The sequence below is a fragment of the Megascapheus bottae genome, chromosome 17 (genome assembly GCF_031878675.1).
Source record: "Megascapheus bottae isolate mThoBot1 chromosome 17, mThoBot2.hap1, whole genome shotgun sequence".
Classification (NCBI taxonomy): Eukaryota; Metazoa; Chordata; class Mammalia; order Rodentia; family Geomyidae; genus Megascapheus; species Megascapheus bottae.
Genome location: NC_143525.1, coordinates 224,707 through 245,811, shown reverse-complemented (window position 1 = coordinate 245,811; position 21,105 = coordinate 224,707). Strand labels below are relative to the sequence as shown.

The window sequence follows — 21,105 nt, the reverse complement described above, 5'->3', positions numbered from 1 at the left end:
CAGGGCGCTGTCGTGCAGGCAGCCCAAGCGCTTGCGCAGGCAGCGCAGAGGGGCCCCAGTGCGCCTGCGTGAGCTCCGCCCGCGCCTGCGCAAAGCCTGACTTCTCGCCTAGATTCGCACCCGGGGCCACGTCGTCGACAGCTGCCCGTGGGCTTTGCCCTCCACGACTGCCGGGCGGTCGGCTGAGGTGAGGGAACTTGAGATGGAAGTTGGCTGGTGGCTTTCGCGGAGGCGCGAAAGAAGGGAAAAACTTTTCCTCGGCCTTGCTATTAAACGGCCCCCAACTCCTGGGCGAGTCAAAGGATGCTTCTCCCGAGCAGGCCGGCCGCGCGTCCGCCATCATGGCGGGCAGGCGGCCATGTTGGCCGGACGTCGTGTGGGCCTGGCTGGAAGCTGTAGCAGCGAGCAGTTAGGCTGGGGCGAGGAGTTGTCTCTTCAGGGAAAGGCTTTGTGGTGCTTGTGCGGTAGTAAGTCCTCCTAGGTTTAAGAGTGTGCCCTGCATCCACGTGGGGAACAGAACGGGGTTTCGCTTCTTAGAATTTCCTGTCAATCAGTTTAATTCGTGTTGTTTCATCCCCTTTAAGCCTAAAACACAGAAACGACGTGGAGGTATGCCCCTGCCTTGTTTTATTTATTTATTTATTTATTTTCAGGTCGTGGGCACTGGCCCTGAGCTCTTCAGCTCGAGCTTAGCACTCTACCATTTGAGCCACAGCGCCACCTCCAGTTTTCTGCTGATTAATTGGCGTCTCAGAGACTTCTGTGCCCCGGACTGGCTTTGAACTGAGAATCTCAGATCTCGGCCTCCTGAGTAGCTAGGATGACAGGCGTGCGTGAGCCACCGGCTCCCAGCCTTTGTTTTATCTTTATAATTGATATTTGGAAATTAAAAGTAGTTCAGTTTGAGTTGTGTTATTACTTATGTTTACCTGTCTCATTAGGTAGTAGACTTGGAAGAGAAATTATTTTATTTAAGCTCGGAGCTGGTGGTTCACACCTGTAATTCTAGCTACTCAGGGGGCTGAAATCTGAGGACCATGGGCAGGAAAGTTCATGAGACTCTTGGGTATGGTTAACCACAAAAAAGCTGGAAGTGGAGATGTGACTTAAGTGGTAGAGCATCAGCCTTGAATGGAAAAGCCAAGGGACAGTTCCCAGGTACTGAGTTTAAGTCCCATACTAGCACAAAAAAAGAAAAGAAATCATCTTATTTAGTTTATCTTGCCATTTCTTGCAAGGGGGGCAAATGTTTGATGAATTAGATTGAGATTAACATATGTAGGATGCTGAATATGGAAAAAACACAACAGAAAATATGGTGAAAAGTAAAAATTGTTTCACTTAGTTGAAACTGTAGAGACTGAATGGAAACTTACTATCTTGGATATTAAATGAAAATTTAGCTCTTGATTGTTTGAAGCTAATGGACAAACTGATGGTATGTACTATCTTGAAGTGAGACAAATACTTTACTGTGTTTCCTTCCTGTAAGTTTGAAGTGTTGTATGTAGACTACATTCCTCTTTATAGATCTGGTTCATAATTCTCATAATTAGCATCATACTGTATGGCCTTATGTATCTAGGTTTTGCTCTATTGCAAGTCTCTGCTAGGAGCGCCCAAGGTTTCTACTGATTATGACAAATGAGGGAAACCATTGAGCCTATGTTCCTTTGAGTCTGGCTTACTTCACTTAATATGATTTTTGCTAAGTCTTTCCATTTCCAAACAAATGGGGTGATGTCGCTCTTTCTGACAGCAGCATAGAATTCCATTGTGTACAAATACCACATCTTGTTGATCCACTCATCAACTGAGGGACATCTGGGTTGGTTCCATATCTTTGCTATGGTAAATAGTGCTGCAATGAACATCGTTGTGCTAGTGGATTTAGTCTGTCCTTGTTTTTGGACGATTGGGTAAATGCCAAGTAGTGGAATTGCTGGGTCATAGGGGAGTTCTATGTTTAGTCTTCTGAGGAACTGCCATACTGCTTTCCATAGTGGTTGACCGAGTTTGCACTCCCACCAGCAGTGTAGTAGTGATCCCTTCTTGCCACATCCCCTCTGGCAATCTGTTGTTATTAGTTTTCTTGATCCTGGCCATTCTAACTGGAGTGAGGTGGAATCTTAGAGTTGTTTTGATTTGCATTTCTTTTATGACCAGAGATGTCGAGCATTTCTTCATGTGTCTATAGGCCATTTTTATTTCTTCTTCAGAGAAGACTCTCTTTAAGTCTTTGGCCCATCTTTTAATGGGATGGTTGTTACTTTGGAGATTAGTTTTGGAGTGATTCCATTTTTTGAGCTGTTGATATATTTTAGATATGAGGCCTTTGTCCGTTGTATGGTTAGTAAAGATCTCCCATTCTGTAGGCTTCCTAATTAATTTACTAGCTATGTCCTTTTTGCCATACAAAAACTCTGCAGTTTAATGAAGTCCCTCTTATCCAGCCTTTCTCTGATTTGTTGTGATTCTTGGTCCTTATTAAGAAAGTTTCGACCTGTGCCAAGGAGGCCTAGTGTATCTCCTATTCCTTCTTGTGAAGTTTTCAGTGTGTTGACTTTTACCTCGAGGTCTTTGATCCATTTGGAGTTAATTCTAGTGCAGGGTGACAAAGAGGGATCCAGCGTTAGTTTTTTGCAGGTGCTTAACCAGTTCTTCCAGCACCACTTGTTGAAGAGGCTGTCTTTCTTCCATTCTATTTTTTTGGCTCCCTTGTCAAAGATTAGGTGGCCATAGGTCTGTGGTTTAAAATCTGAGTCCTCAGTTCTATTCCATTGGTCTGCTTCTGAAATTATTAAAAAAAATTTATCCTGTTCTTTATCTATTTTTTTCATTTTATTTTTTATTATCCAGATAATGTATGGAGGGGTTACAGTTACATTTGCCAGATAGTAAGTACATTACTTCTCACACATTGATACCCCTTCTTATGTTTTTGTCCCCATTTCCCTCCACCCACCCCTCCTAATCATCCTGTTTCCCTCCCCCTTTTTCCTGTTTCAAATAAACAAATAAATGTATGTGCAATATACCAGGTAATAAAGTCAGATACAATAACAAAATGAGATTAACCAAAGGGCAACAAAGGAGAAGAGAAATGACATAGTGCATTGAAAACAACAATCACTCAAGATAAAGCTCTTGTTATTTCTAACCTTTTATCTTTCTTTAAATTTTATTTTTTATTGTAATGTATAGAGGAGTTAGTTATATTCACCAGATAGTAGGTGCATTACTTCTCACATATTGATACTCCTTCTTATCTTTTTGTCCCCAATTCCTTCCTCCACCTCCTTTGATTCTGAAATTCTATAGATTGTGTGAAAATCCATGTATATTTAGGAAGCATGATTAAAGTCACTCCATAATTTTTTAATAGCTGGGAAAATACTGTGAATGTTTATTTAGAAAGTAAATAACTCCCTGAAACATTTACATTGTCAAAATAGTTCCAGGATATTATTTCTGTCATTAGTTGCATGAGAAGTTAATTTTGTTGTTGACTTTACTGATGAGTTTCTAAGTTTCTTTGAAGGTTTAATCAAACAACCTCATTTTATAGATTTGGAATGCTAAACAAATATTTATAGGTTTTGATACTGAAGAAAATGAAGAGAAACCTAAATGAAAATTCAGCTCGAAGTACAGCAGGTACTGAACAATTTTTATTTGAAAAGTTTTTTTTTATTTTGCATGTGCCATATAAACCTTGTATAGTTGAGGTAGAACATTTTGGAAGAAACTTTAAAAGAAGTGATCCATTAAATCTATATTCTGTTCTTTTTTAGCTCTAGGGTGAAAAAATAGCTTATTCAAAGCAAAATATTTAATAACAGAATATTAGATTTATTATATTGATCTATCTACAAAACTTATGGGATTGAATTCTTTTATGCTTTTATACTTCTAAGCTGCAAACAAATAGATATGTTTTTATTTGCATATGTGATTGACTTATTCAAAACATTTACAAAATTACTTCTGTCTCCTAATAGTTTATGGTATTTTTGTTTTCTCAGTTTAGTAGTTAGTATAAGAATACTGGGTAAGAATGATGAGAACTGGGCAAATGATTACAATACACAATGAAGTTTGCAACTATTTTTTATGGTGAACATAATTATTCTAGACATTTAAGCATAAGAATCAGTGCATGTAATTCTTTTTCTATTATTTATTTACTTATTTCGCCAGTCCTGGCTTGAACTCAGGGCCTGAGCACTGTCCTTAGGCTTTCTCAAGGTTAGAGCTTTACCACTTTGAGCCACAGAACCACTTCTGGCTTTTTTTTTTTCAATGTATGTGGTACTGAGGAATCAAACCTGGGTCTTTGTGCATGCTAGGCAAGCACTTTACCACTAGGATAAACTCCTGGCCCCAAAGTGAATGTAATTCTTATACTAAACTATTAAGATAGTTTTAAATTATTACCCCTGCTTTCTAGATGAGAGATCAAGGAATGAAGAGTTTAAATAGCTAACATATTAAGTGGCAGAAACAGAATTTAGGAGTATGACTCTAGAGTCCATGCTATTATAATGATTATCTTATTCTGCCTTTTTGTATATTTCCCACATATATGCTTCAAAGTGGTACTTCAGATCTATTGAAACTCAGTCAGACTCAATTCTCATCAGAGAATTTGCAGTGTCAGTATTCTCCTGCAGTGCAGTGTAGTGGCGACAGTTCACCACTAAGTTCTTCCAGTGCTTTGCATTTTAACAAAGAGAAAGCTTTTTGGATCTCTTTTTCTTTTGAGTTCACTTACAGGTTTTTTGTTTGTTTTTGCCAGTCCTGGGGCTTGAACTCAGAGTGTGGGCACTGTCCTTGAGGTTTCTCAAGGCTAGCACCGTACCACTTGAACCACAGCATCACTTCCTGCCTTTTTGTATATGTGGTACCCAGGAATCAAACCCAGGGATTCATGTATGCTAGGCAAGCACTTTACCACCAGGTCACACTCCTGGTCTCTTATAGGTTTTAAAGTCTATTAATTCTAGCTTTGGCCAGACTGTTGATCCTACTTTCCATGTGATGGAAGTTCAGGTTGTATTTTATATTGTCATTCTCCAAGGTATTCTAAAAATGGTCTATAGAAAAATAACATACTCAGGAGGCCAAGATCTGAGGATCATGGTTTAAAGACACCATATCTTTGAACCGTCAGGCACAAAAGTCTGTGAGATTCTTTGTCTTTAATTAACCACCAGGAAACTGGAAGTGGTACTGTGACTCAAGTGATAGAGTGCTAGTCTTGAGCTGAAGATCTCAGAGTTCAAGTCCCACACCTGACAATAAAAATATGTGTCTATGTATATATTTATTTAATCTATCTTTAATATCTATAATATAATGTACCTGTTAGTCTAGAGAAGTAGAGATTCAAACTGCATGTTGTATTATTATAAGTTATATAATATATTATTTTGTAAGTTCTGATTATTTATCTACTACACACTACTTTATTGGTACATTCAATGTAGGCTGTTTGCCTGTACCATTGTTTAATCAGAAAAAGAGAAACAGACAGCCATTAACTTCTAATCCACTGAAAAATGATCCTGGTATCAGTACTGCTTCTGAAAGTTATGATTTCGCTCCTTTACCGACAGGTAAGAAAATGAGCAAAGCAATTTTTTTAGAAAACAAGAACTTAGAAACATTTATTTATATTGTATAGCTAGATATTTAAAATACATTTATTATTATTTTTTAAAATTTTATTATTGTGCTGGTCCTGGGGTTTGAACTCAGGGTACTGTTCTAAGCTTTTTTGCTCAAGGCTAGTGCTCTACCACTTGATCCACTTTGGGTTTTTGATGATTAATTGGAGATGAGTCTTACAGACTTTACTGCTGGGATGGGCTTGGAATTGTGATCCCAAAATCTCAGACTACTGAGTAGTTAGGATTATAGGCATGAGCTTCCAGCATTGGCTAAAGTAGATTTATGTGTAATAATGCTCTTTTTCTCAAAAAGTTTTACTTAGGATGTTCCCATAGACATTAATGTAGTCCTAAACTGTTTCTCTACACTAAACAAATTTGAAACATAAAATATCACATTTTTATAGATAAAATTGCAAGTTCACATAGTCATATACAGATCGGCATCTATCTGGTCATTTCTCCACCTTAAAAAGAAATCCTCATGGGCAGGGAGCGTGGCCTAGTGGTAGAGTGTCTTCCTAGCATGCCTGAAGCCCTGGTGTTGATTCTTCCGTACCACATACATAGAAAAAGCAATATCAGAAGTGGTATTGTGACTCTCCTTGAGAAAGTCCAATGATGGTGCCTAGCCCTTAAGTTCCAGCCACAGGACTGGCAAAAAAAGAAATCCTTACCATCCTCACCATTTAATATGTTTTTATAAGTGGTTTGTATCTTGACCTTAAAACATAATAAATCTAATCTACTCTGTGAAGAAACATGTATCTTTCTGTACTGGGCTCTTCAAGTTCTCATGAAAATTACTGTTTATCAGAGATCTATTAAAGTTCTTGTAATAGTTAAGAAAGGATTATGTGTTTTTAAAAATTTGTCTGATTTGACTTGAGTTGGGATATAATCCATATAAAGTAATAGAAGAGTCTAGAGTAGAATAGTTTGTGAAAATATCTGTGTACAGCATATATAGTATTAGGTTTAGTGGTGAAATTTTGTTCTCCATTTTTCTCTTTTACACATACTGCATGTATCTGCTATCAGTTATGATGTGCTCTTACTGTCAGGTGGAACCAAAAATTTTAACAAACATTGGGTTCGACTGAGTTCATGTTACAGAATGTTAAGATCCTATATAAAATTTGATTGCATACAGATTAAACTATTAGAATACATTGGGGAAGAAAGACATTTATAAAAGACATGCTGTGATTAAGTCCACAACAGAGTGCTGTTGAAGACCATGTATTTATCTTCCAAGTTTTTTCTTCGTTTTTAAATCTCCCAAGCTAAATGAATATAAAGTAGTTATTTTGAAAAATGTTACCTATCTTACTTTTATTTGTGTTCTTATGCTTCTGAGATTGGGCCTGGGAAGCTGTGACTCCAGAATTAGCTCATTTAAAGGACACATTGAATCCAGGGTATGTGAAAAAAAATCAAGAAATGTCTGTTACTGACTGATGTTAGTCTTCTGTGTATATTTTACATTTCTTGGTTTGAAAAAGTTTTAACAAGTCATATTTCATTGAAAGGCCAGCATCACCTTCAGTTTCTTGTTTTCTGAGAAGTGAAGATTCTCTGTCTAAATATGTTCAGTCAAATACTGAAAGAAGCAAAAGTGATTGGAGGTGAGCCTATTTAAATATTTTTTCAACTCTTCTCTTTCCTCTTCCCTTGTGGAAATTTCTGCATTGGTAAAGTACAGACTTTGATGCTTATGTACAACTTCCTGTATACTTTAAAACATGTCTACATTACATATAATGGATAATGTAATTGCCTTGAGGAAGATGCTGCCTCCTTTTCAGAAGCTACTGGGAATTAGGCTTCATGACTTACTAGGAGTGTTGAATTCAGTGTTGACTGAATTAGATTATGTGTTTCGGGCACACTAGAGAGGTAAAGAGACTATATAGTTCTGTAGGACTAATCGCCAGGCTAGAAACATCTTAGCTAAACAAGGTGATTGGGAGAGGGTCGGGGAAGGGAAATGGGGACAAAAACTTGAGAAGGGGTATCAATGTGTGAGAAGTAATGCACCCACTACTACCTGATGAATGTAAGTGTAACCCCTCTATACATTACCCTGACCAAAAAAAAGTAAAAACAAAAAAAAGGAAACATCTTAGCTAAATTTGTGGAGGAAGTTTTATTTTCACTATTACCATTAAAAAATTGTGAAGCACAAGGAAGCATTTCTGATTAGTAGCCGCAGGAGAAGAAAGACAATTGCATTGAAAATACAGTTGCAAAAGTATCATATAAACAGATAGAAAAATGTCTTTGTAGAGATTTATCAGGTTAGTAATAATTCTAATGTTTTTTCTAGATATTACAATGTTTGTAGTATTTTTTGTGTGTGTGTGGATCATGGGGCTTGAACTTCTAATGATTAGTTGGTGATAAGAGTCTCATTGCTTTGTAGTGCCGAGGCTGGCTTTGAACAATGAACCTCAGATCTCAGCCTCCCGTGTAGCTAGGATTACAGGTGTGAGCCACTGGGCCCTGCTGTTTGTAGTATTTTTATAACTTCAGAGTTTTGTGGGGCTGGGAGTGTGGTTTCGTGGTACAATGCTTGCCTCACATGCATGAAGCCCTGGGCTCAATTCCTCAGTACCACACAAACACAAAAAGCCAGAAGTGGCAATGTGGCTCAAGTGGCAGAATGCTAACCTTGAGCAAAAAAGAAGCTCAGGGACAGTGTCAGGGGGGATGGGGCTGGGGCCAGGAGTGTGGCCCAGTGGTAGAATGCTCGCTTAGCATACACCAACCCTGGATCATTTCCTCAGTACTACATACACAGAAAACCACTAGAAATGGGACTATGGCTCAAGTGGTATTACACTAGCCTCAAGAAAGCTCAAGGACAATACCCAAAATCCATTTTGGGGGGATTCTTTCTTAACTTGGGGGATTATTTTCTTAAATAATGAATGACTTTTTTTCTTTCTTTTCAATATTTCCTGGAAAATGACTCAATTAAGAATTTGTGACATGAGGGGCCAGGAGTGTGGCCTAGTGTTAGAGTGGTTGCCTAGCGTGCATGAAGCCCTGGATTCCATTCCTCGGTACCTCATACACAGAAAAAGCTGGGAGTGTGTGGTGGCTCAAAGTGACAGAACACTAGCTTTGAGCAAAAGAAGCTCAGTGATAGTGCTAAGTTCAAGCCCCAAGACTGGCAAAAAGAAAAAAAAGAATTTGTGACTAGAATGAATTTTTCCCTGTGCAACTCTTAACCAGCCTGCCTAGAAAATAGAGTTATATTTGACTTCATTGAGTTCCACATTCTGATCAGCTGATACTATTTCTCAGCTATATCGTGAAAGAACAAAAAATCTAATCAAATAGCTATCTGTTCTGTCTGTATTTTCCTTGTGATTTCTGTAATAATTTACTGTTTTTACTTCATAGAAAAGTTAAAACTTAGTGTATAAAGAATAGGTAAAAGTCCTCTTTCCACTTGGACAACTACTGTCATATGAAGGCTTGAATAGTTTAAAAATATACTTTGCAGCACTGTGCTATGAATTGAGACATTAGCTTTTTAAGTTATGGATTTGTCAATAACTTGCTGTTTTTACTTTGGCAAGTTATTTTTTCCCTGATTCTGTTTTTTCATATGGAAAGAGATAATAGTATATTGTGAGGTTGTTGTGGTATTATGCTTGGAATTTGCAACTAGTAGCTATAAATCATAAATAATAACTAATTTTCATTTAAGTGAAATAGTTTATCTTATTTAATTTTAGAAAAGCTTATACAAATTCATTTTTATTATTGTAGCTACAAAGATGACGACAAAAATACCAGCTTGCATACTTGGGATACAAATTATTTTAGACCTCAATTAAAAAAAAACCTGATGGCAAAGGATAGAATCAATTTTTGTCCAATGAGTTTGGGAACTCAACCACAAAAGCAGTTAAGAATATCTGAATCTCTTAATTTATCTGGTCACAAAGAAACTGAGATCCTCAGACGAACAGGCATCTCAAAAATGTCTGGTTCCACAAAAAAAGGATTGGATAAGAACAGTGGATTGCAGGCATTTAAGCCTAATAGTCAACAAAGTCAATTTAAGAAAAAAATGTTGGATGAGATTTCAGAAGAAACCACTCTGAAGGTAAACATTTAAATATTAATGAATGAAAAAATATTAGGTAAATATTTATAAAGTTATAAAAACATAGAATAATTTGAAATTCTATGGTATATTTTGATTACTACAAATATGCAATTTCATTGGAGTAGATGAGTGTTTGTTTCCAAAATAATCTCTTAAGGGTTGTGATTGGAGGCTCCTTTTTGTCTGTCCATCCGTCCGTCCGTCCATCTGTCCGTCTGTCTGGTACTAGAGCCTGGGCTTCATTCAGGCCATGCTTGCTCAGCTTTTTCTTTCAATGCAAGTTTTCTGCCAGTTGAGCTATACCTCCAGCCTGGGATTTTTGCTGATTAATTGGAAATGGAGAGAGTCTTTTGGACTTTTGTGCCTGGCCTAGTTTCTAACCCTAATCTGGCCCAAATCTGGCTATCTTCCAGATCGCAGTTCGCTGAGTAGCTAGGATTACTGTATAAGCCACTCAAGCCACTGATAACCAACTAGATGCTCCTTTTTCATAGTTGCTTTAGAGTTTTTTTCTCTCTTTTTTTGTCGGTCCTGGGCTTGAACTCAGGGCCTGAGCACTGTCCATGGACTTTCTCAAGGCTAGAACGCTACCAGTTGAGCCTCAGCCCCACTTCCAGCTTTTTTTATTCTATGTATGTGGTACTGAGGAATCGAATCTGGGTCTTCATGCATGCTAGGCAAGCACTGTGCCACTAGGCCAAACTCCTGGCTGCCCCCCCAACTTTTAAAAAATTTTTTGGGTGCCAAACATGGGGCTTGAACTGGGTCTGGGTATTGTCCCTAAGTTTTTGTGCTCAAAGTTAATGATCTACCAGTTCACCCACACAGTTCCACTTTCAGCTTTTTTGGTAGTTAGTTGGAAAAAATAATCTTATGGACCATCTTCCCCAAGCGGGCTTTGAACTGTGATCCTTAGATCTCAGCCTTCTGGGTAGAACATACCAATTCCTCATGTTGTTTATGTATTTATTTTATGAATCTCATTTTAGACTGTAAATCATGTGAAGACAGATATTTCTGTTTTGTGTTCTATTATTTCATTAGTAGTTATGCTTCAAATGGAATAGATGGTCCAAAACTCCTTTTTGCATTTTTATTAGTTTATTAATTTTACAAAATATTGTTTTATACAAATTTTCCATACACATATGTAAATTATTTAAATTGTACTTACGTCTTCAGCCTTATATTTAGCTTCTCTTTGCCTCTCATTGATCACCTTGTTATTCCCTAATAGTTCCTCTTCTACATTGAAGATTTTTTTTAAGATTCCCCAAAACACTTTTGAAATGAATGAATGATATGTATCTGACTCCCCTCCTAGAATGTGAGAACTTTATGGAAAGGAATTATTTTATTTATGTTTATCATAGGATCTGGCACATGATGTTTATTTAATGAACGAATGGATGAATGACTATATATAATAGTTGCTTTCTTGATTGTCTTCAAATTCATCTGGAGTTTCCGTCTATAATGTTATAATAATGGCTTTAATAAATGAATAAGTTTTGTAATGATATACTTTTTTTCCAAAAGAAAACTCCTTTGACTCATTTACAGTTTAAGGAAAAAAACAATTCATTAAGAGTTATTTCTGCAGTTATTGAAAGCATGAAATACTGGCATAAACATACACAGAAATCTGTGCTTCTTTTTGAAATATTAGGTAAGCATAATACTCCAAAATATTTGGACAGAAATTTTAAATATCAACATGAATACTGAGGGGATTATGAAGAAAAAATTTATGATAGGAGATTATGACTTACAAGAATTTTCTTCATGGGGCCGGGAGTTTGGCCTAGTGGTTAAAGTGCTTGCCTAGCATGCGCAAAGACCCGGGTTTGATTCTTTGGTACCACATACATAGAAAAAAGCTGGAAGTGGTGCTGAGACTCAAGTGGTAGAGCTCTAGCCTTGAGAAAGTCCAAGGACAGTGCTCAGGCCCTGAGCTCAAGCCCAGGACTGGCAAAAAAAAAAGAGTTTTCTTCATTTTATAGGTCACTGATTTGCATGAATTAAGTAATAGGCAACTGATAGTCGTATTGTTCTGATTAACAATGTTAACATTACATAGACTTTTTTTTTCTTTCTTTTTTTTTTTGCCAGTCCTGGGCTTGAGCTCAGGGCCTGAGCACTGTCCTTGGACTTTCTCAAGACTAGAGCTCTACCACTTGATCCTCAGCACCACTTCCAGCTTTTTTCTATGTATGTGGTACCAAGGAATCGAACCCGGGTCTTTATGTATGCTAGGCCAAACACTTTAACCACTAGGCCAAACTCCCGGCCCTAGATAGACTCTTGCAAATAATCTAACCCTTTGAGTTAATGTGAGGAAATGGGGCAAATGATTAAAATATATTTGACTAAAATTACAAAGTTAGTAGAAGCAATAGATTTAGAATCTACATTTCTTTGGAACTGGATATATGACTCAAGTGTTAGAGCAGCAGCTATGGAGTGTGAGGCCATATAAGTTAAATAATATTTTAAATATTCCAAAATAATAATAATATTGATGATAAGAATAAATACATTTTTGCTGGATACAGTATCTCATGCCTGTAATCCTTGCTACTCGGGAGGCCCGGCTCTAAAGTCCTTGAAACTTTTATTTCCAGCTAACCACTGGAAGATGGAAAGTGGGGCTGTGGCTCAAGGGGTAGGGTGGTAGCTTTGAGCTGAAGAGCTCAGGAACAGTGCCCAGGTCAGAGTTCAAGCTCTATAACCGGCAAAAAACCCCGAACTTTTTCTAAATTAATATTTTGAGAGAGTTCTGTATATTTGTAGAATTTTATTTTTCTTAGAAGGAAAAGGAAAGAGAAGTAATGTATAGAGATTCAAAGATTACTACTTGAGGGATGAGTAGAATTGGGCATATCACCATGTTCATCACTGGATACCCAAATTATGTAGATAGGGAGTGGAATATGTTAATTGACTTAAGTCATTCACAAGTGACATTTGGGTTAGGGACAAATGCCAGCCTGATCTTGGGGCCAAGAACAGAAAGAAAATCTGGGTCTTATCAGGGGCAATATTGGCTCTCCTTAACACACGTTCATTACTCATTTCAGACATTGATTATGAAAGGAGTGAATCACTCTATTAGACAAAAATTTCTACAGATAAACATGGGCTAAGATTTGGAGTTTTCAGATGAAGAAACAGTTTTTTTTTCTGTTGCTCCGTCATGTTATTTATTTATTCATGTACACTTACATAAAATTTTTATATAAGCTTGGGTTGTAGAGGAACCTAGAAAATATTGAATGAAAACCAAAACATGCATTCATCACCTAGTTGAAGAAACAGTTTAAAAAGAGATAAAAAACATAGAAAAGAGATCAAACAGTTTAGTTATGGAGAAGAAAATGAGAGATAGTTGGGAGAGATAGTTGTATAACAACTAGTTATGGAGAATTAATAAGTTTAGAGTTCTAGTGCATTACAGGGTGACTATAAAGTGTTGCATATTTATTTTCTAAGGAAGTAGATCTTACCAGTGCTCTTACCACATACAAAAGGTAATTGTGGAAGATGAGAGACATGTTAGCTTCCATATACGAAGTAATGATGTCACATTTGAAATCTATTTTGTCATGTACTTTACATTTACACAATAAACTATAATTAAGAAATCAACTCATGTGAAGTCCCAAAATGTTAGTAAGTTGAAAATGGGACTATAATAATTCATTATTTTTTCATTAAATTATGCATATGTATTTTATTGTGATAATATAGTAGATTGCTCTGGAGATTTAGACAATCTACAAAATACATTTTAAGGAAAAACTTCAGATGGCCACCTATTTTTAATTATATGGACTTGAAAATAATGCTTAAAAGGGGTAGAACTTTTCTGTCATGTAAATTGGTTCTAAAATATTTTTTTGTTGTTGATCATAGGTCTTGAATTCTGGGCCTGGCATTGTCCCTGAGCTCTGCAGCTCAAGGCTACCCCCTTGAGTCACGGCACCACTTCTGGTTTTCTGGTGGTTAATTGGAGATAAGAGTCTCATGTACTTTAGTGCCTGGACTGGCTTGAACCACAATCTTCAGATCTCAACCTCCCGAGTAGCTAGGATTACAGGCATGAGCCACTGGCGCCTGACTTAAAATATGTCTTCTTAAAAATACCTTTATTGCAACCCCTCTGTACACAATTTAAAAAAGAAGACAATATAATCTGTGTTAAATCTTATTTGCATTTCACCAATAATTAATTCTTACCCATTTTTATGTTGTTTAGCTGTCCTTGATTCAGCTGTTACATCTGGTCCATACTATTCAAAGACCTTTCTTATGAGAGATGGGAACAATATACTACCTTGTGTGTTTTATGAAATTGTGAGTACCATAAAGTATTCTTTGAAAAGGTTGTGCCAACAAAACATAAAAATGAAGCCCAAAATTCCATTGTAATATGAGTTCTATTAATACTTTATTATAAATTTAAATATTTTATTTTTAGTTCTGATCTTAGAGTTGTTTATTTGTGTAATATACAGAGATTAGTTATTGTGAATTAGATGTTATGTTCAATAAGGAATATAGTATGGAATGTAAAGAGTAAATGGCTACTTCCTCAAAGAGTTTACCATCTCAGATGAGAAGGTACATTAAAAAATAAATGCTCTGCTAGCAGTTTTACAGGTTCTCCCCTAGAAAGTGAGTTTAGCATTTGGTAGCTAGTGCTGAAAGAAAATCTTTGATTGCATCCTTGACCTGGTATTATATCAGTGACAGCTGTCATTCAACAAGACAGAAAAAGACTCTTTCAGGGTGCTAGTGGTTCATAGTTCTATAACCATAGCTACTTTGAAGGCTGAGATCTGAGGACTACTGTTGGAAACAAGCTCAGACAGGAAAGTTCATGAGACTTATGTCTAATTAACCACCAGAAAGCCAGAAGTGGAATTACGGTAAAGCATTAAATTTGAGCAAAAAAATCTCAGGGACAGTGCTCATGCCCTGATTTCAAGCTTCAGGACTGGCATAACACAAGAAATAATGGCTATGATAGAGGTGTAAATAGGGTGATATAGAAGTGGATAGGAAGATGAACTGAGAGAAATAATTTCAGGCAAATAGTAACATATAAGGACCTGTATTATCTTAAGGACTAGTAAGAGTTAGCTAAATTAGTTTGTTGGAGGGAGGAATATGTGTAAAATATGTGGAAGAATGAATTTTAAGGTGAAAAAGCAGCATCAAAGATGTGAACCGAAGTCTCCTGCAAGGTGTATCTTACAAATACCAAAATGTAGAGTTTAATAAGTGTTTAATTTATAGGGTTGAACATCTTTTAAGATCTACATATTATAAAAGAATTTGGCTTTAGTTGTGAAATAGGCTTACATTCTGAATAAAAAACTTGTATCTTGATGTTTTTTGGATCCTGAATTTTTTTTTATCACTTATCAGCTTCGTGACCTAAGCTAGTTGCTTAAAATATCTGAATTTTATTTAAAAATGTAGTGGAAGATAATTCTTACAGTGTTGGTTATTGTAGTCTTGTCAGCAGTAGGAATTTGAATGATGGAATTAAAGCATTTGGAGATGGTTTCTATTTTGTTCATATAGCATTATCCATAACAGCAAAATCTCTCTTGTTTTCCATCCACAGTAATGTGAAAAATTAAATTGTGGTATGTTAAAATATATATGTATATACACACATATATGTGCTCTATGATACAGCACTTATTTTGGATTTGGTTGTTTGAGTCTGTGTCACCGAAGTGTCATAGAATTCAAACCCTTTTGCCTCAGATTCCTGAGTGCTGGGGTTCTAGGTATGCATTACACCTAGATTTAAATATAACACTTTAACTTCTGGTTGTACACATATACACAGATATATACCCACTTTAAGCATATTGTTAAAAATTGAACTTTAGATGGAATAATAATGTTTGATGTGTATATTTTGAAAAACAGGATCGTGAGCTTCCAAGACTGATCAGAGGCCGAGTTCACAGATGTGTTGGAAGCTATGACCCAGAAAAGAACATTTTCAAATGTGTTTCTGTCAGACCGGCATCTGTTTGTGAGCAAAAAACTTTCCAAGCATTTGTTAAAATTGTAGATGCTGAGATGAAGTATTATACTAAAGCAATGAATGAAATTTAAATAGTAATAAGGTAGTGTAAATAGAAACATTTTGTTGCTGTTTAATTTACCGTTCCTATGGTCTTAGTGCTGTTAAGTTTTGTGTAATTTACTTCTTGAATTAAAATACTTAAATCCTTAAAAATGTCTTATTGTATTTTATTTTTGGGGTTATATACAGAGGGATTACAGTTACATCTGTCAGGTATAGGTATAGTACTTCTTGAACATTGATACCCCTTCCTTTTCTCCCAATTTTCCTTCCCCTACCCCCTCGCAGTCATCTTGTTTATCCCCTTCCTTTCTCTATTTCAAATAAACAAATAAACATATATACAGTACATCAGGTACCAAAGTCAGATACATTAACAACATGAGATAAAAAGAAAGAGAAAAGAAATAATTTCACATAGTACCTTAAGAACAACAATCACAAAGATAATAAATCTGTTGTTTCCGTATCCTGGAATTCATTGGCTATTGGCTATTCTGCATCTTTTTTGCTTTCTAATGAATCTTACAGTTTAGTTTTCTGTTTCTATGGATAATGACATCAGACTTTTGATGAGTATTGCATTTTATCTGCAGATTGTTTTCAGTAATGTAGATATTTTAACAATATTAATTCTTTTGATTCATGAGCACTGGAAATCTTTTCTGGTGTCATCTTCAGTTTCTTCAAGGTTTTTTTTTTTTTTGATCGTGAGGCTTGAACTCTAGGCCTGTCTCTGATCTCTTCAGCTCAAACCTATCACTCTACCACTTGAACCATAGTGCCACTTCTGGTTTTCTAGTGATTCATTGGAGATAAGAGTCTCATGGACTTTAGTGCCTAGGCTGGCTTTCCATTGTTATCCTTGTGGGGCAGGTCACATCAGAGAAATGGGCTCATTTCCTGGTTTTGGGACTCAACCTGCCTGTTCACCTAGTTGGAAGGCTTGGCTGTGGTTTGTGATATAAAGGAAGGCTACCTCTGGGATTGGCCCCACTGCCATCTCAGACAGCACCTACCTCCCCTTGCCCTGTCCACCTTCATGCTGATAGGCTCCTGCATCCTATACTAACCCACTGTAATTTCCCAATAAACGAGTCTTGCCTTGTCTAGTCTCCCTGGCATGTCTGATTGTCTTCCCTCCAGCGAGGGAGGGCTGGGGGCGGGGGGCCAGCCGGCCAGCCGGCCCTTTCCTTTCTCCATCTCATCTTAGTTGGGGCATGTTCTCTCTGTCCCTCTTGCAGGTCTGGAGGAAAGAAGTACTAAAAACCCTGACAATCCTCAGATCTCAGCCACCTGAGTAGCTAGGATTACAGGTATGAGCCACCAAGTACCTGGCTTCTTTTTTTGGGGGGGGGGAGGTCATTTTTCACCTCATTTTAAGGTAAGATTTTTTTTGAGGCTATTGTGAATGGTATTGTTTCCTCAGTTTCAGGATTAGTATATAGAAAACTTGATTTTTTAAGTTTTTGCCAGTCCTGGGCTTGAAGTCAGGGCCTGGGCACTGTCCTTGAGCTTCCTCAAGGCTAGTGCTCTACTGCTTGAGCCACAGCATCACTTCCAGCTTTTTCTGTGTATGTAATACTGAGAAATCAAATCCATGGCTTTGTGCATGCTAGGTAAGCATTCTACACTAGGCTACACTCCCAGCCCAAGCTATTGATTTTTTTTGTTTTTATTTATTTATTTAGTTACTTTTTGAACTTCTCCACCCTCTCACTTTAGGTATTTTTTTATATTTTTTATTGTAATTAATGGAAGGGTTACATGGTATTTGCCAGATAAATGGTGCCTTATTTCCCACACATTAAGCTATTGATTTTTATCTGTTATTTTTTTTGCCTGTCCTGGGGCTTGAATTCAGTGCCTAACTACAGTCCTTGGGCTTTCCCAAGGCTAGCACTCTACCACTTGAGCCACAGCACCACTTTTGGCTTTTTCTATATATGTGGTACTGAGGAATTGAACCCTGGTCTTCGTGCATGCTAGGCAAGCATTTTTATTACTATGCCAAACTCCCAGCCCCACTACTGGCTTTTTCTGAAGAGTTTATTGGAGATAAGAGTCTCACCATGGGATTTTCCTGCTGGTTCTGGCTTAAAATTATGATTTCCAGATACCTCTCTCCTTAGTAGCTAGGATTACAGGCATGAGTCATTGGTGCCTGATTTGGATTTCTCTTTTATAGAAATCCCATTGCTTGTTTTTTGTTTTGCTTTGTTTTTGGTGAGTGTGTCCTCACTCACGTGTTGGTCTTGAGGGAATTTAGGACCTTGTCATTCTTCCTTAGCTTTCCTTCTCTCTCCCCTCTGTCCCACCACCCCTCTTCCTTGTCTTCTTCCTCTTCTCTTTCTCTCTCTGTCTCTATCTCCTTTCTTCCTTTTTCCTCCTCCCCCTCCCCCTGCCTCCTTCTCCTTCTCCTCTTCCTCCTCCTCCTCCTCCTCTCCTCATTTTTCTTCTTCTTGCCTATGGTTAGCACTCTACCACTTGAGCCACAACTCCACTTCTGGCTTTATTTTTTTTTCCTTTTTTGGTGAATGATTAGAAATAAGAGTCTCAAAGAGTCTCAAGGCTTTTCCTACCCTGGCTGTATTTGAACTGTGATCCTTAGTGCTAGGTCTCCCTCATAGCTAGAATTACAGGTGTGAGTCACTGGCACTTGCTTATTATAAACCTGTTTAAGTGATTTATAGCCTATTGGTTTAATTTTGGAAGGTCAAATGCATATAGGAATTTGTCCTCCAATTCTTCTAGTTTTTTTCAGTTTTCTAGAATTATGTTTTTGAGCTATTTTTCAAAGTGATCTATGTATTACTAGAATTGTAATATTTTTCATTTCATCTCTAAATTTGTTAAGTTAGTTCTTTTTTACATCTTATGTCTAAGAATGAAGATTTATTGATTCTTAATAGTGGTCTTTTCTACATTTTATCATATTTTTTTTCTACCAATTTGGGGCTTGGATTGTTCTTATTTTTGCCAGTCCTGGGACTTGAACTCAAGGCCTGAGTACTATTCTTGGGCTGTCTCAAGGCTAGCACTCTACCACTTGAGCCACAGCACCACTTTTGGCTTTTTCTATATATGTGGTAGTGAGGAATCGAACCCAGGTCTTCGTGTATGTTAGGCAAGCACTCTAACACTAGGCCAAACTTCCGGCCCCTGTTCTTGTTTTTGAAGGACTTTGAGGTGCATCATTGTTTGTTTGTTTATTTATTTTGCCAGTCCTGGGACTTGAACTCAGGGCCTGGGTGCTGTCTTTAGACCCTGTCCGCTCAAGACTAGTGCTCTGTCACTTGAGCCACAGCACCACTTCCAGCATTTTCTGTGTATGTGGTTCTGGGGGATCAAACCAAAGGCTTTGTGCATGCTAAGTGAGCACTCTACCACTAGGCCATGCTCCCCATCCCCATTAAGTTATTTTTGAGGTCTTTTCTTTTTTGGTTGTAGATGTTCATAGTTATTAACTTTCTGTTTCGTGCTGTCTTTACTATATTCCTGAGGTTCTGTCAGGCTGTGCTTTTATTTTTTTTAGGCTGTGAGAGTTGAACATTTTTTCCTTTTGTCTTTGTTTTTCCTTTTGTCTTTGATGATCTCTGTTTGTCCTGTACTCTATTGTTTAGAGTTTATTTGTTTGAATAGTTGTTTTTTTCCTTTTTCTTTTTGCTACTGTACTGAGACTTTTACTCACGACCCTACACTACTGCTTAACTTTTTGCTCAAAGTAGAGCACTCTTCTACTTGAGCCACACGTCCAGTTCTGTTTTGTTGCTGGTTAATTGGAGATTAGGGTATTTTGGACTTCATTCCTCAGAGCTTATCTTTTTGAGTAGCTATGATGACAAGTATAAGCCACAAGTGCATGGTTTGTAGCTTCGTTCATTATTGGTTTCTTTTTTTTTTCTGCCAGCATCACTGTTTATTAACAGACCCAGTTACAAAAATAGCATGGCAGACCCCTCAGTTCATCCTTCTAATAAACCTATTGATCTGATGCTCCCTGTTGCCAGCATCTCCACCTTCTACAAAGTGGGTGATCTTCTTCATGCCACCTCGTGGAGAAGATAACTTGAAGGGCCGCAGGAAGTTATTTGCTTCCTTGAAGCGTTTTCCAACAGTATAGATCTCATGAATCAGATCCTTCATGCAGATGATGTCATATTTACCAAGAGATCGAGCAATCAAAGCGTTATCTGTTAAGGCAATTCGCTTCTTATTGATTTTGCCATAACCACGCTTGTAAATGAGCTAATTGACTGACTTCAGGTTTGGGTACCCCCACGCAATATATGGTTCCACAATCGGAATCATATTAATCGAAGCCTTATTGAGCTTCACAAAGGTACCATTGAAGATCTGGCGAAGGCGAAGAAGCTGCAACACCTTATGGACTTTTGGACTCACACCATTGATACCTCTGATTCTGATGACAAAAGCCAATTTAGGCTCCGCAGGTACATAGAAGTTGCCCGCTTTTCTGGCCATTCTAGCCATTCGGATCTCAGTTCTGTACATTTGCCGGTATTCCTTGTGATAGTGCTTAGCTTTCTCATAGATGAGCTTCCTCCCTGCCTTTCGAAGCATCTTTTGGGCACATTTCTTTCTCAGGCGCTTTATTTTCAGCTCAGTGAAATTTCATCGCTTTTTCTTAAGGGTTTCTGGCACAGCAGGAACCTTCTTCTCTTCGGCACCTTCCATGGTTCCAGCCGGAAAAGAGCTCATTATTGGTTTCTAAGTTGTTGGGTTTTTTTTTCTTATTGCCAGATATGGGGCTTGAACTCAGGATCTGGGCATTCTCCTTGAGCTAGCTAGCTAGCTTTCTTTCTTTCTTTCTTTCTTTCTTTCTTTCTTTCTTTCTTTCTTTCTTTCTTTCTTTCTTTCTTTCTTTCTTTCTTTCTTTCTTTCTTTCTTTTTCTTTTTTTTTTTTGCCAGTCCTGCCTGGGCTTAAGCTCAGGGCCTGAGCACTGTCCTTAGATTTTCTCAAGGCTAGCCTTGCGCCTCAGCACCACTTCCGGCATTTTTCTATGTATGTGGTACTGAGGAATCAAACGCAGGTCTGCGTGCATGCTAAGCAAGCACTCTACCACTAGGCCAAACTCCCGGCCCCTCCTTGAGCTTCTTAAGGCTAGTGCTCTATCACTTAAGCCACAGCACCACTTTTGGCTTTTTCGGTATATGTGGTAGAGAGGAATTGA

General features: G+C 37.6%; 1 protein-coding gene, 1 non-coding gene and 1 pseudogene across 5 annotated transcripts; 2 read left to right on the top strand and 1 right to left on the bottom strand.

Moving 5' to 3' along the window:
- The first annotated feature begins 100 nt into the window (after window positions 1-100).
- On the top strand, window positions 101-15,995 carry Spata22 (spermatogenesis associated 22). Of its 4 annotated transcripts, none has more exons than XM_090351542.1 (9): window positions 101-187; window positions 3,597-3,657; window positions 5,519-5,618; window positions 7,033-7,093; window positions 7,205-7,300; window positions 9,456-9,795; window positions 11,338-11,467; window positions 14,057-14,154; window positions 15,748-15,994. In XM_090351542.1, the coding sequence occupies exons 2-9, from the start codon at window positions 3,631-3,633 to the stop codon at window positions 15,937-15,939; spliced, it is 1,044 nt and encodes a 347-aa protein (XP_090207668.1). In that variant the 5' UTR covers window positions 101-187; window positions 3,597-3,630; the 3' UTR covers window positions 15,940-15,994. The 4 variants fall into 4 exon arrangements, with proteins under 4 accessions (XP_090207668.1, XP_090207671.1, XP_090207670.1 ...); XM_090351545.1 differs by having other exon boundaries at window positions 108-187; window positions 3,569-3,657; XM_090351544.1 differs by having other exon boundaries at window positions 108-187; window positions 3,569-3,657; window positions 5,490-5,618.
- Window positions 14,446-14,574, top strand: LOC150050738 (small nucleolar RNA SNORA30/SNORA37 family). Its single transcript, XR_016538489.1, has one exon. It is a non-coding gene; the product is annotated as a small nucleolar RNA SNORA30/SNORA37 family (small nucleolar RNA).
- Window positions 15,996-19,870: 3,875 nt separating the features above from the next.
- LOC150050736 (large ribosomal subunit protein uL30 pseudogene) lies at window positions 19,871-20,608 on the bottom strand (annotated as a pseudogene).
- Window positions 20,609-21,105: the final 497 nt, after the last annotated feature.